A 13,656-nucleotide genomic window follows, 5' to 3' on the forward strand; every position below is an offset into this window, starting at 1 on the left:
TTATGTAGCACTATTGTATTTGACAAAAAAATATAAAAATATAAAAGTGATGTGTTCATAGAAGAACAAACAAAAGTGCCTTCACAGGATTCATGTCAGAACTTACTGTGAAAACATTCGTCTCCACAATTCCAGAAATCCAAGATGGGCTGTAACTTTAGAATAAAAACCTTTGGTCTAGTCGTCTACACCATTAGTATACTCTTGTGAAAACAAATGGGTAAGATAATAATATTGCAGTGGCAAAGAAATAAAAATTCCTCCTTAGAGAAGAAAATTATTATTTTTTTAACTTAAATAGGATTATTATTTAAAAAACCATGGCTGATGGGGGGAGGAGTCTCTTCTACCTACATAGGACATACATGTGTGTCACATATGTCCTTTTCCCTTCCAAAGTCTAATAAGCTCATTCTGTAATTAGGTATGAAATACTAATTTGAATAAAGATCGAGACTATTGTTCACTCTATTTCCCTAGTCATTGTCAATTTATTACTTTGGAGGCCAGGATATTTGTCCAGTCCAAAGGAATAAGACAACAAAGAACTCGACATTTTTTTTATTATTACTGATTCACCAAGTTTTAAGGCCTAAGGATTGCGATTGTGTACATTTGAGTCCCACACTATTTGTTTCACTAGGTAAATTTAAGCTAGCTTTACAACAAAATTTGTTGAGTCTTAATGACTAAAGCAGAATTCTGGCAACCTTTTTAAATATTATAAACATTTGCCTTCTTAAAATCCACTAAACAAGCAGGTGTAAACTAACAATGTTCCTCGTTTATCGTGATGAATCATAATATCCTTGTTAAATCATGTTGGATGAAGCCAAAGATAATTAACTGTACCATTTCATACAATGATGGAGCACTTTCCCTCTTTATAGCCCACCCATATATCCACCTGCAGAAGTTTATGCTGTTGGCTGCTTTGATAATGAAAGTCATTTGCACATCTGTCAAACTCAAGTAGTGGCAAAATGAATTGCTTAACTGTCCTGAAGTACACATTATACATGCTGGTTACTCAGAGGGAGACAAAGCATCAAACACAGAAATCATTAAGTATTTTATTAAGAGAATATCAATAAACTTTCTGTTAACTCTCTATATTCATGATGTTAGTGTAGGGTTGCCTTTTTAGTGGATGGATAACATTCCAGTATTCTATGCTGGGTAGTAAGTTATGACACCGTTACTGTAATACTTAGGAACACTGGCATCATTAATCATAATTAAAGAGAATGTCCTGGAGATATGCTGTTAAAAGTTGCTTAAACATACCTAGTGAACCTTATCTGAATTAGAGGATTTTTAAAAAATAAAATCAATAATACATTACATTAGAATTTAGAAGTAAATCTGATGTGACCTTTGAGCTAACATTCATTGACATCATCATAGTAACTTTCAGTTCTCAACCAAAACACTTGATTCTGTTGTTCATTTTTATTTGTTTTGCAATAACCTGATTTAAAGTCTACCTCACAGTGTTGTTGTGAGAATTAAGTTATTAGAACAAAGCTGATGGTGGTTGGTTGGCAGATGTTAACAAACATAAAGTCCCCTGTAAGTTGACAACTGATAGAGGTTTGTAGATCTGAAAAGTCGAGATCCTTCATTGCCATGAAAGCTTTCATCTGTCATGAATTTGGCGAATCCATTACTTTATATTTTTCCTTACTCATGAAACATGCATGAATTATAAACTTTTAAAGTAAAGCCTCAAAGTTTATACATGTCTTTTCTATTTGCTTTGAAGTTCCCATCTTCAAAATTTTAGCATTTTAATTTGTATTTCAAGTAATTATTTTTATCTAATTCAATCTCTTACATTTTTAGAGAAATGAATTTCTCTTTCTTCTTGCCCAGCAAAGACTGAGAGTTACTTCTTAAACGATCTAATTTGCTGTTTTAAATTTTAAAATGTCAAAAATGTGTGCTGCATTCACATTCCTCTTCTCAAATTTGTAACAATTTTTAACTCATAAATTAAGTAAATGCTTTTATTATAGTATACTTTATAATGCAGCATTAATAAATGTCAGCAACTGGATGTCGTATAAGAGTATAAGGCCTGAAACAGGTCATTTTTCACTGCTTATTAGATAAGTAACCTTGGGCAAGTTATTTAACTTGTCTGAGCCTCAATAAACTCATCTATACAATTAGAATTCTCATGCTTTTTCAGTGGGTTGGTCTGAGAATTAATTGAATTAGCAAAGGAAAACTGCAAAGCATATAACAGGCCTAATCTGTCCATTCAGCAAGTATTTGAATACCTGCTACGTGCCAGACACTGCTCTAAATGTGAGAAATATGCAGATGGTTCTTCCCTTCGTGGAACACACAGTGGGGAAAACAGTTAAAAGCACATTTGCAGTGATATGTGATGAGTGTTATTAGAGGCAGAAAACATCGTGTTTTAAACACACCTAGCAGGAAGACCTAACCTGAAACAGGTTGTTGGAATCAGTCAGAGAAGCCTTCCTGTTGAGGTGAAACAGAATACAAGTTAACCAGACCTTAGAGGTAAATAGACATCGTAAGTCAAAGAACAAATATCCTGTAAGACACCACAGAGGTAAGTTTAAAAAGTGGTCTATGAACTAAAATATGACCTGCTGGTGTTTAATTTGCTTCATGCACTCTTTCAAAAAAAAAGCAGCTGGAAAAAATCCAAAATTTTGACATAAATATTCAGATTCATTACTTTTCTTTAAATATAACTTAAAAATCAGAAGCTCAATACTAGGACCAAATGCCAACAGTCACCTAGAAAGGTCTCCCTGAACTGCTGTCCAGTTCTCCCCCATCCCCATGCAAATGGCGTCCTACCACTGGCAGCCACACGGGTTTCCAGTTTCTATCTGAAACCTGTAAGGTTTTTATGGGGATTTTACTGCCTCCCCTAGAAAAAAAAGATAACTTTTTCATTTTCGATGAATAGAGCAAATATTGCTAACAAATGGTGGTGGTCGTGGTACTGACGGTGTAGTTAGTGGCAGGAATGGTGGTGGTGGTGATGGTAATTCTTATTATACTTCGGACATTGTTTTCTTACTGCTAGTACTATCATTAGATTTATTTCTAAAGAAAAATAGTAATGCTATTTTGATCCTTAAAGCTTAATTTATGACTGTCTTATTTAGATGTCACATCTGCTGTGTTCATATGTTGGGTATAAAACCCCTAAAGTCAAGTAGTATTATTCTTGGGGGAAAATTATATTTAGGAGTAGCTCTTCCATTGCTAGGATAATCTTTTAAAGGAACAGCCTTCGGACATAAATACAACTATTAAATGAGGCATTAAGAAAGTATTTGTAGAATATTTACTCTAGTGTAAATACTAATGAAAATCAGAAGAATATGTCCTAGCTAATAATCTGGCTGAGAAATGGTATTCTTAAAACTGCTGGAGAATATTTCCAAGGCAACATAAACTGATGCCGTAAATTTAGAAACATAATCTGGTTACTATAAGCTTTTAGAGTGCCTTTACTTATATAAATCGCCTTGTTAGTGTGATATAAATGTTTTATATAACTTTAATGGTTTTTTATTACATTTCATGTATAACGGTCACAGAGAATCAGAATGTATTTCTTATCTTTGATATGCAAGATAAAGATTTCATTATTTGATTAGCTGAAAAGAGTACCTTCTGTTATTTGCAAGTCCCCTGAGTCATTTGCCCTGCTTAATTTATAAGGTATTTCTATAGGGGATACTCTGCAATGCGGGTCTAAAACACTCTTTTAGGATTTGACCATGTCTATAATTTAAGATTATAATCATTTGTGTAATACATCTAATTTTCTTATACAGAATATAATTTTTCCATATATTCCTATGTATTTGCATTATATCCGACTGTGCTTGATTTTTACAAGTGTCCAGGTTAGGCTTGGATTAATGTTATAAATATATTGTTAAATATGTCCATGCTACACATGTTCCATTGTTACCGAGTAATAAAACAATGAGGAATGGGGGTTGATAAAAGAATTAATCATCCAGGAGGAATATCAGAATTTAGCCTTATCTAAATTTTTTCTTGAACAACTCTAATAAGGAAGTATTCAGTTATGGCTTTAATAAAGTATAATTATGTTTATACTACTCTATTTTAATGATAAAATATAAAAAATAAGAGTTTGGGGCTGACAGCTTGAATGTTGAAATACCCAAATGACAAACTAGTTTTATAGCAAGCAGCAAATATTGTTTGAGTGTCAAATTTAATTCCCAAAACTATGCCCTAAGTTATTTGTAACCCACATCTGTATCATTACCCTTGGACACTCCTGGACCACTTACTACTGCTCTCAGCTCTCCTTCAAACGTCACATTAAGGTTTCCCTTGTGTATTTGCCTTGGCAGCAAGCTTGCTAAAAAACGCAAAGATGCCATGGGGAACACCCGGCAGGAGATGACTCACATGGTGAATGCAATGGACCGAAGTTACGCTGATCAGACCACTCTGCATGCAGAAGACCCTCTTTCCATCACCTTCATGGACCAACATAACTTTAGTCCAAGATGTAAGTTCTTCATTAACATTTTTGTACATGATTTTCAAGGCTCTTTTAGTGCACTCTGTGGCCAACACAGCTTTTGAATAATGAGAGAAAGTAAGAAAAACAGATGGAAGAGATAGCTAGAAAGAAGAAAAATGGCAATAGATAATATAGAATTTATAAGAGCTCACTCATTTTCAGTCTTGATACTAGATTTACTGTAACTTCAACCTGCATGAATTTTATTACTATATCATCATAAGAGATATTTGGATATACCACTCAGACCTAATCATATTTCATTGCTTTAATATTCTTGATGGCCTACATAAAATTAGTTTGTGTCAGATTCATAGTTATTTTACCATTTGAGTCTTCCTTTTTGCAAGATAAAGTTTTTTGTGAGATAAGAAACACCATACATTTTCAGAGAATTATTAGCATGGGTAAAGTTATTCTATCAAAATATTCTATAGACTCCTGGAGAATTTCAGTAACAAAAAATTAATGAGGGGAAAGAGGAACTACATGCTCTTTAGTGGCTGGTGTAAAGTCCAAAATTTGCTTGAATTAGGGAATTGGCATGAAATAGTGAAATCCTTCCATTCTTCCATTCATCTGTCTGTCACTTTATCCACCCCTTCATCTTTGTTAAGAATTCCTCATGTTGATCTACAAAGAAGGGCTTTTAAAATATTTCTACTGAAGTAGTTTAATAGCAGATAATTTGAGTAATCACCCCCACCATCAATATTAGTTTATCTTCAACTTTCTGATGAATTTTATATTTTTTCTATACCCATGTTTGCTACTTAAATTTAAGTTAAACTATCTGACTCTGTTTCTTCAAATCCTCATCTAAAATTGACGCTTGACAAAAGAAAATCATGTTTATCCTTGGCCTTGTATATATGGGCATTCTGCCGCAGGTAGTGGAGGTGTGCTTACTTCAGTTTGGAAAACATATATAAGGGAAGATGAGACCATGAAAGTATTATTTCTTTTACAGATTATAAACATATGTTGTGATAAGGTTGAAAAATAGAGTGTTTGCAGTTGTATGCATTTACTTTTTTTCATAAAGGGAAGTTTTTTTTCCTTTTGTTCAGCTTGGTGAAAATTTCGGGCATTACTGGCCCTAAATGCAGCCCCTTATTTTCCTTGTTACATTTCTAACCAAAGTTGTTAGAAAGGTTATAGTCATTTTTGAATTAAATTTTAATCATGATAGGGCCTTTCTGATCTATTTTTTTATTTCACTGTAAGATAAATAATAGAAAAGAACATAAAAAAATTATTGTTGCAAGGAAGTTTGCCTGAAAATACAGATGTGCCGCCTCTCTAACAACTTCCGTTAATAGTTAATTTGTTAAGGATCTGAGAGCATGTTTGTTCCCCACACTTTTCTGTTGCCTGGGTTTGTACCTTACTGGGGAGTTTGGATTCAGTAGTGTGTTGTACATACCCACTCATGAACTTGGAGAAAGGGTTAAATCTATTTCCCACACTTAACTAAAATAAAATTTATTCAGAATGAATATGAGGTAATTATTTCTCTAAGTTTTTTGCACTTGATAGATCTAAAATTCACGGGTTTCCCCCATCATTTTATAAGCTTAATACTGTCAAGTTGAATCATCCTGGCTTTTTAAATTGAGCAGAATACTAAACTGTAATTATAGATATACCTTTCTTGTTTTGTGATAACCCAAGCTGAAAAAGAATTTTAATTTTTCAGGATACACTAATCAAAGGCTGTTTAATAATTATATTTCTTAAGAAAACATATACTTTTAAGGGGAAAGAGTAAAATACTCCTTTAGGGCAACATGTTCCTTCATGAGCTTTGTTTTCCCACACAGTGCCCAATGATCCACTTGTGCCGACTGCTGTGTTAGGTGAGGCCCTGCTACTTCATCATTTTCCTTTGCATGGATCACACCTCCTTGCATGGGTTATAATTTTGTCAACAGAGTTATTATTTACTGTTTAGGAAGCAGCTTGATTTAAAATATATAGTCATCGCCTTATCAAAGAGAACAACCATTGTCAGCCTAACTAGAAGCAACATGTTCACTAATTCCTAGTTCCGTTAGACTGGGACAAAAGCACAATGGCCCACAATGTAAGATGCACGTTTATCTGTGTGGGTGAATAGGATGAACCCAAGTGCGCATGTGTCAGGGAGCAATGCTACCTGAATAAGTTGTTTGTATATAAAGATTTGATTTGATGAAAAGAGATTTCCTAAATTCTCCTGATATTATAGTTACTATATAACACCTAAGACAACCTGTATTCCTAGCAATAGATAAGTCCTTTTCAGGCGTAAAATTACATTAAATTGTAAGCTAATTACATACTTAAGAATGGAATGAGTTTTATTTCAGTTTGTACCATATGCTTTACTGATTTTACAGCAATGATTCATGACCATTTGCATATATGTTCACAAGTTACACATCAGTTTCAATCCTGTGTTTCTAATGTTAAGATTTAACCAAAGAAATCTAGAAATTGCCAGAAATGTGTCAAAAGATTCCAGTTTTCATGTTTTATGTATAAATGTCTTGTGAACATAAAACTTTAACTTGCATTTTATGCATGCTTTATTATCCATGTATTCAACATTCATTTCCATTTTCAAAATATTGTGGAACAGTTACACTAACTCAGTTAACTGTTAACTGCATCAAACTGCACCAAAATGCACCTCTTTCTCACTAAAATAATTACTTAAAGTTAAAGTTATATATTCTAAAAGAATCAGAAAGTCGGTGTTCGCTGTTTGCTGGCAGCACCCTTCCGTTAATGCCCACACCAACAGAGGTAATGGGAGTGAACTGAGGGATTCAAGCAGGGGGCAGCCTGACCATTTAGAGAGGAGTCAGGAGTCGCCATCTTTGCCAAGGCAGCAAATGCCTCTGAAATGAGCATCCTTGCCGTGCACTCTAGAAGGCTTTCAGCATCCAATTCATAAGTAAAATTCAATGAAAGTGTTAATTATGCACAGGAAACCATAGTTGCCTAGTTGTTAAAATTGTATTACAGTAGGACGTTAAGGACATGTGGATAGAGTTGGGGTCACATCTAGCAGTGCTGTGGACTCACAGTATAAACTCTGGAAAATACCTCTCATCTGTGCTTTCCCATCTGTAAAGCAATATGATAATTCCTACCATGCCTTTTCCAGACAGTTTTGTAAAAAGAGAATAAGATGATATGTGAGTTTTAAAAAACTATGAAATTTAAAATGTTATGATAATCATATTCCCTGTAAAAGGGGATATTTATGTGGAGGAAGGCTACAGTTAACACAATAGAGTCCTCAAATCTGTTCATATAAACAACCATTTTGAGTTTTATCACATTTTGAAAGTTCAGTGTTCTGAATTTTTAACAGAAATTTTTGTTTAAAAGCTAATCACATTAATCATATCATTTGTTGCATTTTTCATCATTCTTGGAATCCTGATGTTTACAGTTTTGTATCCAAGTGATTTTGTGTCTAGAAAGCAATCTTGAAATCATTTCAACTATTGCTTGATATTTGTAGCTATTCACTAATTTAAAAAGAGCTTAGAAACTTTTCGTGGTAATTCATATATTTGTTTTTTTTGTGTGTTTTACTGCTTCTTTGGGTTAAAGTCCCTATAACTGGTAAGTGTATTATTGCAAAGAACTCTAGAAAACCTTTCCATCCAGGAAATACTTAAAAGTTATTATTCTTAAATGTGTAATAAGGATAATGATTAGTATGTGTACTCTCACTAGTAGTCACATTATTAGGTGGTTTAACGAGGTGAAAATGTATTATATTAATAATTCATATGTGATCATTTTAAAGAATACTGCTCATTGTACTACTGTGTTAAAGCTCAACTCAAAACAAAAGGCATTTCATACTGGGACTCAGTTGTGTAAGATTTGGAGTATGGGTGAAGTCTGCGTTTCTCGCCGGGCCGTTTACAATGTAAATATCCTGCCGCTCCAGCAGGTGCCGGGTGAGCTCTGGAGCCACTCCACAGAGCCCCTTGGTGGTTGCACTTGACCTCACTGACTTCATCTGTCCTCTTCTCGGCCTCAGCTGTGTGGTGCCCAGATTGGTGCCTTTTGGCCAACTTTATGGGAGAGATGTATAGAGCTTTATGTCAGTCTATCAGTTGTAATATTTTAGCAGAGATAGATCAATTGAGTATAGTGTCATAGAAGAAGAGAATCTCATGAATTATGTTTGCTATCAAATGTTTGTGTATAGAGGGGTGGGCCAAACTTGAATAAAGGGCGTTAATTCATTTGGGTGATTAGTTCAGAACGGAATCCACCAGGAGTGCTTTGGATTCATTGTGGTATTTTGGAAGGAAATGCAAAAAAAAAATAAAAATGCGTTCTGCCTAGTAAGACAAAGTAAAGTAAATGCAATCAAGCTAAATTATAGAAGCACACAAATCTGATTGTGGGGTTCTTTTTTTTTTCCTTCTCCAGGAAGAAAAAATGTTTATCATGGGGACAACAATTCATTTTTTGCCATATCCTATTTGTAGAGTTGGTGATAGAACAGGCAAATGTACCAGCATTTGAAATATGTTTCACTGTTAATTAAATATCGTTCTCTACAGTATGCATTATCATTAAAAACAAAAGTTCCCCTAAGAGTGTACTTTCTCTTCTGTTAATGAGCGTGGCAATATAGTGCTTTTCAAAGTAACACCCCTTAAAACATTTTTTAAAGTGGTAAGTTTAAATGTGATAAATATAAGCATGCTTTTTCTCATTGTAATGATTAGTACTATGGTCATTAAAATAATATTTATTCTTCATAGGTAAAATGTTCTTGGTTTTTTTCTTTCTCCTTATGACAGAAAAATGCTTAAGGTTTCTTTTCATTTTAAGCTAATAGAACACAATTGGGATGGGCCTACACTTAAATGTGGGTGGTAAGAGATTCAGCTGATTTTAACTAGTTCATTCATTGAAATGTTTATTGACTGCTTTGCACCAGGGACTAGGAATAAGAAAAAATGTCTCTGTCTCTATACTCTAAGTGTTGAGTTTAGTGAAGATAAAAGACCAGGAGACAAACTATTAAAATATAAAATAAATGAAATGAATGTAGAACAAGAGGTCATGAGAACATAAAGCAGGAGCTGTGTAGCTCTGCCTGAATGGGCCCAGGAAGAATTCCAGAAGAAGGACCTACATACTTTGCTCCAGAGAAATATACTGGTTTCTTTTACACAGTAGCCAGAAGAGTCCAAATATATTAGCAATAAAAACAACAACAACAACAATAATAATAATAAACCAAGAGGTAGAGATTGGTATGAATAACGTGTGACCTGGCTAGCCGACATAAGAGGGTCCAGGGGATGCTTCTGTGGAATGCCCGTGTTTCCCAGTCTGCAGTGTCAGGGTAAGAAGCCTCAGGGGCTGGGTATAGTAAGGCCACAGGGCAAGGCAAGCAGACCTGTGGGATGGTTGCCCAGAGAGAGGTTGGGTTGTGGGTGTGAAGGAATTTGTTCATTTTAACCAACAATGAAATACCTCTCCAATTGACAATTTGTTCTTCTAGTCCCACTCCATACTTCTATGAATGCAGATACAAGAAAAAAATAAGAACCCAGCAAAATCTCCCATTACACTTTTTAAAAAAGTGAATCAGCTGTTTTTACATCTCAGAGCATCTGTTGTCTTGGTGCAATACACATAATGTACTCTGACCTCATGCCCTGAGCTGAACTGAAAGGCTTTGTGTTTATGAGGATGCTGCCCTAGGCCTCTACTGTATTTCTTTCCCTTTTTCCTGTTATCAGAAAGAGCTTGAGATCTTAAGAATGTTTTTTGCATTGATATATATTAAACAAGATAAACTTTGTCTTTTTTTTAATGTTCTTGAATCTGAAAAAATGCCAGATGAGAACCACAGTGCTACAGCAGAGTCCAGTCGTCTTCTTGATGTACCTCGCTACCTCTGTGAGGGGACAGAATCCCCTTACCAGACGGGACAGCTGCACCCAGCCATCAGGGTGGCCGATTTACTGCAGCACATTAATCTCATGAAGACATCAGACAGCTATGGGTTCAAAGAGGAATATGAGGTGAAAGTTTCAGTACTGTGTTCAATGTTTTTTTTAATGGTGATACTCAGTGGTATTTAACAGATTTCCTTCCTTTAACATAATGAAGGTTTGAATACTCTCTAGACACTCTAATCCTGTGTTTGAGTGAAAAATCAAGTGTGTATATGGGGAGATTAAGTAGACAGATTGAAAGACAAGGGTACTTCTTGCGGCTATATCTGGCTCTAAATACATTTTAAGAACTTAAAAATGTTGAGTTCCGTAATTTACTTCACTATGTTATTTAAAATCCACTTTCTTAGGCTTTTTATTTCCTCAGTCAAAAATCCATGGCAAGATCCCTTGGGTTCCATTGTATCACTACAGGCTTTATCATTCCAGTGATTTACACAGTCGGTACTACTTTGCCTCTTTGCTTGTTAACACACTGTTAAGAAATGGGATGGGATGAAGTCTTGTGTTCTAAAAATGCTATTTGTCCCTCTTAGTTTTGAGGTTGATTGGAAAGAAAAAAACAGAGCACTGCAAATCCAAATGTTCAGAAGCCAAAAGAAGGAATTGAGAAATTATTCCGCCAACCTTGTTTCCCCTTCCTACTCAAACCAAAATATCAAGATTTAAGCTGCAAGGGAAATGATTTAAATGAAGCATTCCAATAAACAATGCATAGCAAAAAGGAAACAGTTCCTTTGCCACCTTTGCTCACTGACAAATATCAGTGTGATGCAGAGAAGGAAGCTCTTCCACCACCACACATGCACTGCCACACATGCACCGCTACACACGCACTGCCACACATGCACCGCCACACATGCACCGCCACACATGCACTGCCAGACACACGCAGTTAAAGTGAAAGCATTCAAGCAATAATTTATTTTAAAAGACCATTAAAAATACATCCAACTACATGAGGAATTCTTTAAACATTACATTTTCTTTGCCAATTATTTGTATACTCAGTTTGGGAGTGAATACAATTATCTTTGAATTTTCGAAGTTGGTTTTAGATGTTTGCCGGAAACACTAGGCTGTGGTAACGAACTAGTGCAAGGAATTATAATAGGCTGCCAGAGTTGGTTCTTTTTGTTCATTTCATGTGTATTTCTGTGTACCTCACTTCAAAGACCGTTGACTCTTTGAAGACCCTATTTCCTGTGTTGAGCAAAGTTAAAGCTCTTCTGCAAAAAGAAATGTGTACCCATATTTTAAATTGCTACATATGACAATTAAACCAGTCAACATATTCATCTGTTCCAAGATTCTTGGAGATAATGACTTTTTAAAAATTCTCATATGGTCCCTTGTTGTAGAGATTCAGTCCTTTTCACGATCTTCAAAGAAACTGAAATGTGATGTACTACACATGATTTAATGCATGATTATGGGGAAAACCAAGTCCCCCCCCCCCCCATCATATATGCTACAGAAAGCACATTTGAAAGATAACTCATTAAAAGTAGTTTGGAAGTTTTTGATGCTTTCGCTACCTCTTTCTTACAAAGTTATAGTGATCTTAAATTTGAAATACTTTTAAGGTCCTTCTTTTTCTGAGGTTGTCTCTTGTCCTTAATTTGAACTCAGTCCAATCTAAGCTGAACAAGTGGGAGTCCAGCAAATAAACTTTGTTCTGACAATGGAACTTGTCTGCTGCTGTAGGACTCCCTCCCCGAGACAGTGGCAATTACTTTTTTGGTCTTCAGAACAGACAAACCTGATTTAGGAAAAGGAATTAAATTCAGTCTGCTTGTTCGTTTTATGTTTCTAGAGCTTCTTCGAAGGACAGTCAGCATCATGGGATGTAGCTAAAAAAGACCAAAATAGAGCAAAAAACCGATATGGAAACATTATAGCATGTAAGTTCTCATAGCATTTGTGGTAAATGTACTGTAAATGTTGTGCATAGAAGATAAATAGTAAGTTGCAATTCTTCTTTACATGGTTTTAAATTTTAAGACAATCCCAGAGGGTGCCACATCTCCTTATAAAATAATCTACTTAATATTAAAACGGCACTGGCTATTGGTAATGACACTGAAATTGTCATCATCCTTGTTAATTAAATTAACTCACACTCTTCGCCCTGTGGAGATGGTTCTGTGTGATTTTATGTTTGCACGCAAATGCACGGGGTGTTATGAAATGGCTGAGAATATCAGAATAATGAAAAGAACAATCTTTTCGGTGATAAATGACCTCCTCCAAACTTATTCCCTTGGAATCTGTCTGAACTCCAGTTGCTCCATGTTGTATCCCATAGGGACTCCCTCCTCCTTACCTCGTCAATATGGGTACATGGATAAATAGCATAATATGAAACCGAAGAAGAGGTGGGGGAAGTAACACAATTTAGCTTGCAACTAGCTACTTACTTACTTCGACTTTTCTTTTTTCAGTTGAAATTATATTAAAGGATCTTATGAATGCATCTGATACTAATCTTGATGCTCAAGAAATAAGTTGAGAGCAGGGGTTCAGAATCCATTCCCTGCTTCACTGGCTCATTTGCTATAAAGTGCAGGCAGAAAGATCCCAGCCCTTTAAAATCATGTCTAAGAAGCGAAAGTAGGAGTCAAGGCAGGTTTAGTTCCTTAGACAAGTCCATGACTCAATGATGATTCACCGGACACTAGTTATCATGTCCTCCTAAAGCTTCCTAACCATGCAGATGTTAGTCAGTAAAACATTAACTTACTACAATTGCTGTTACAATTGTAATAAGTGATAAAATCATCAGTGGTCTTGAATTTCTTCAAATAACTGCAGTTTCAGGAAATTTACGTACTGGATTATTCTAAGTCTCTACCAGTGGCATTGTCTCAGAACAGGGGGATATTTAATAGCTGTTATTTTATTGTTTAAAAATTTTAGATGATCACTCCAGAGTAATTTTGCAACCTGTCGAGGATGATCCGTCTTCAGATTACATTAATGCCAACTATATAGATGTAAGTATTTGTATAGTTCATTGTGCCCAATTTGTTGGCTTGCATATGTGAATCTTTTGATTGTTATTACCTATAAAGTGATTGCTAGCTTTTTAAAATAAAG

General features: G+C 35.0%; 1 protein-coding gene across 3 annotated transcripts in view; it reads left to right on the forward strand.

Annotated features, from left to right (window-relative positions):
- Positions 1-13,656, forward strand: part of PTPRK (protein tyrosine phosphatase receptor type K) — a 498,662-nt gene that overhangs the window by 461,372 nt on the left and 23,634 nt on the right. For 2 of the 3 annotated variants that reach the window (XM_037045782.1, XM_037045781.1), the window contains 4 exons: positions 4,389-4,549; positions 10,439-10,623; positions 12,374-12,461; positions 13,477-13,553. In XM_037045782.1, the coding sequence (XP_036901677.1) occupies positions 4,389-4,549; positions 10,439-10,623; positions 12,374-12,461; positions 13,477-13,553 (511 nt within the window). Of the gene's footprint in view, positions 1-4,388; positions 4,550-6,387; positions 6,424-8,173; positions 8,186-10,438; positions 10,624-12,373; positions 12,462-13,476; positions 13,554-13,656 lie in introns of all 3 variants that reach the window. The other variant, XM_037045783.1, reaches the window with a different exon arrangement.

This window comes from Sturnira hondurensis, unplaced genomic scaffold (assembly GCF_014824575.4).
Source record: "Sturnira hondurensis isolate 20B ecotype Veracruz unplaced genomic scaffold, ASM1482457v3 Scaffold0004474, whole genome shotgun sequence".
Classification (NCBI taxonomy): domain Eukaryota; kingdom Metazoa; phylum Chordata; class Mammalia; order Chiroptera; family Phyllostomidae; genus Sturnira; species Sturnira hondurensis.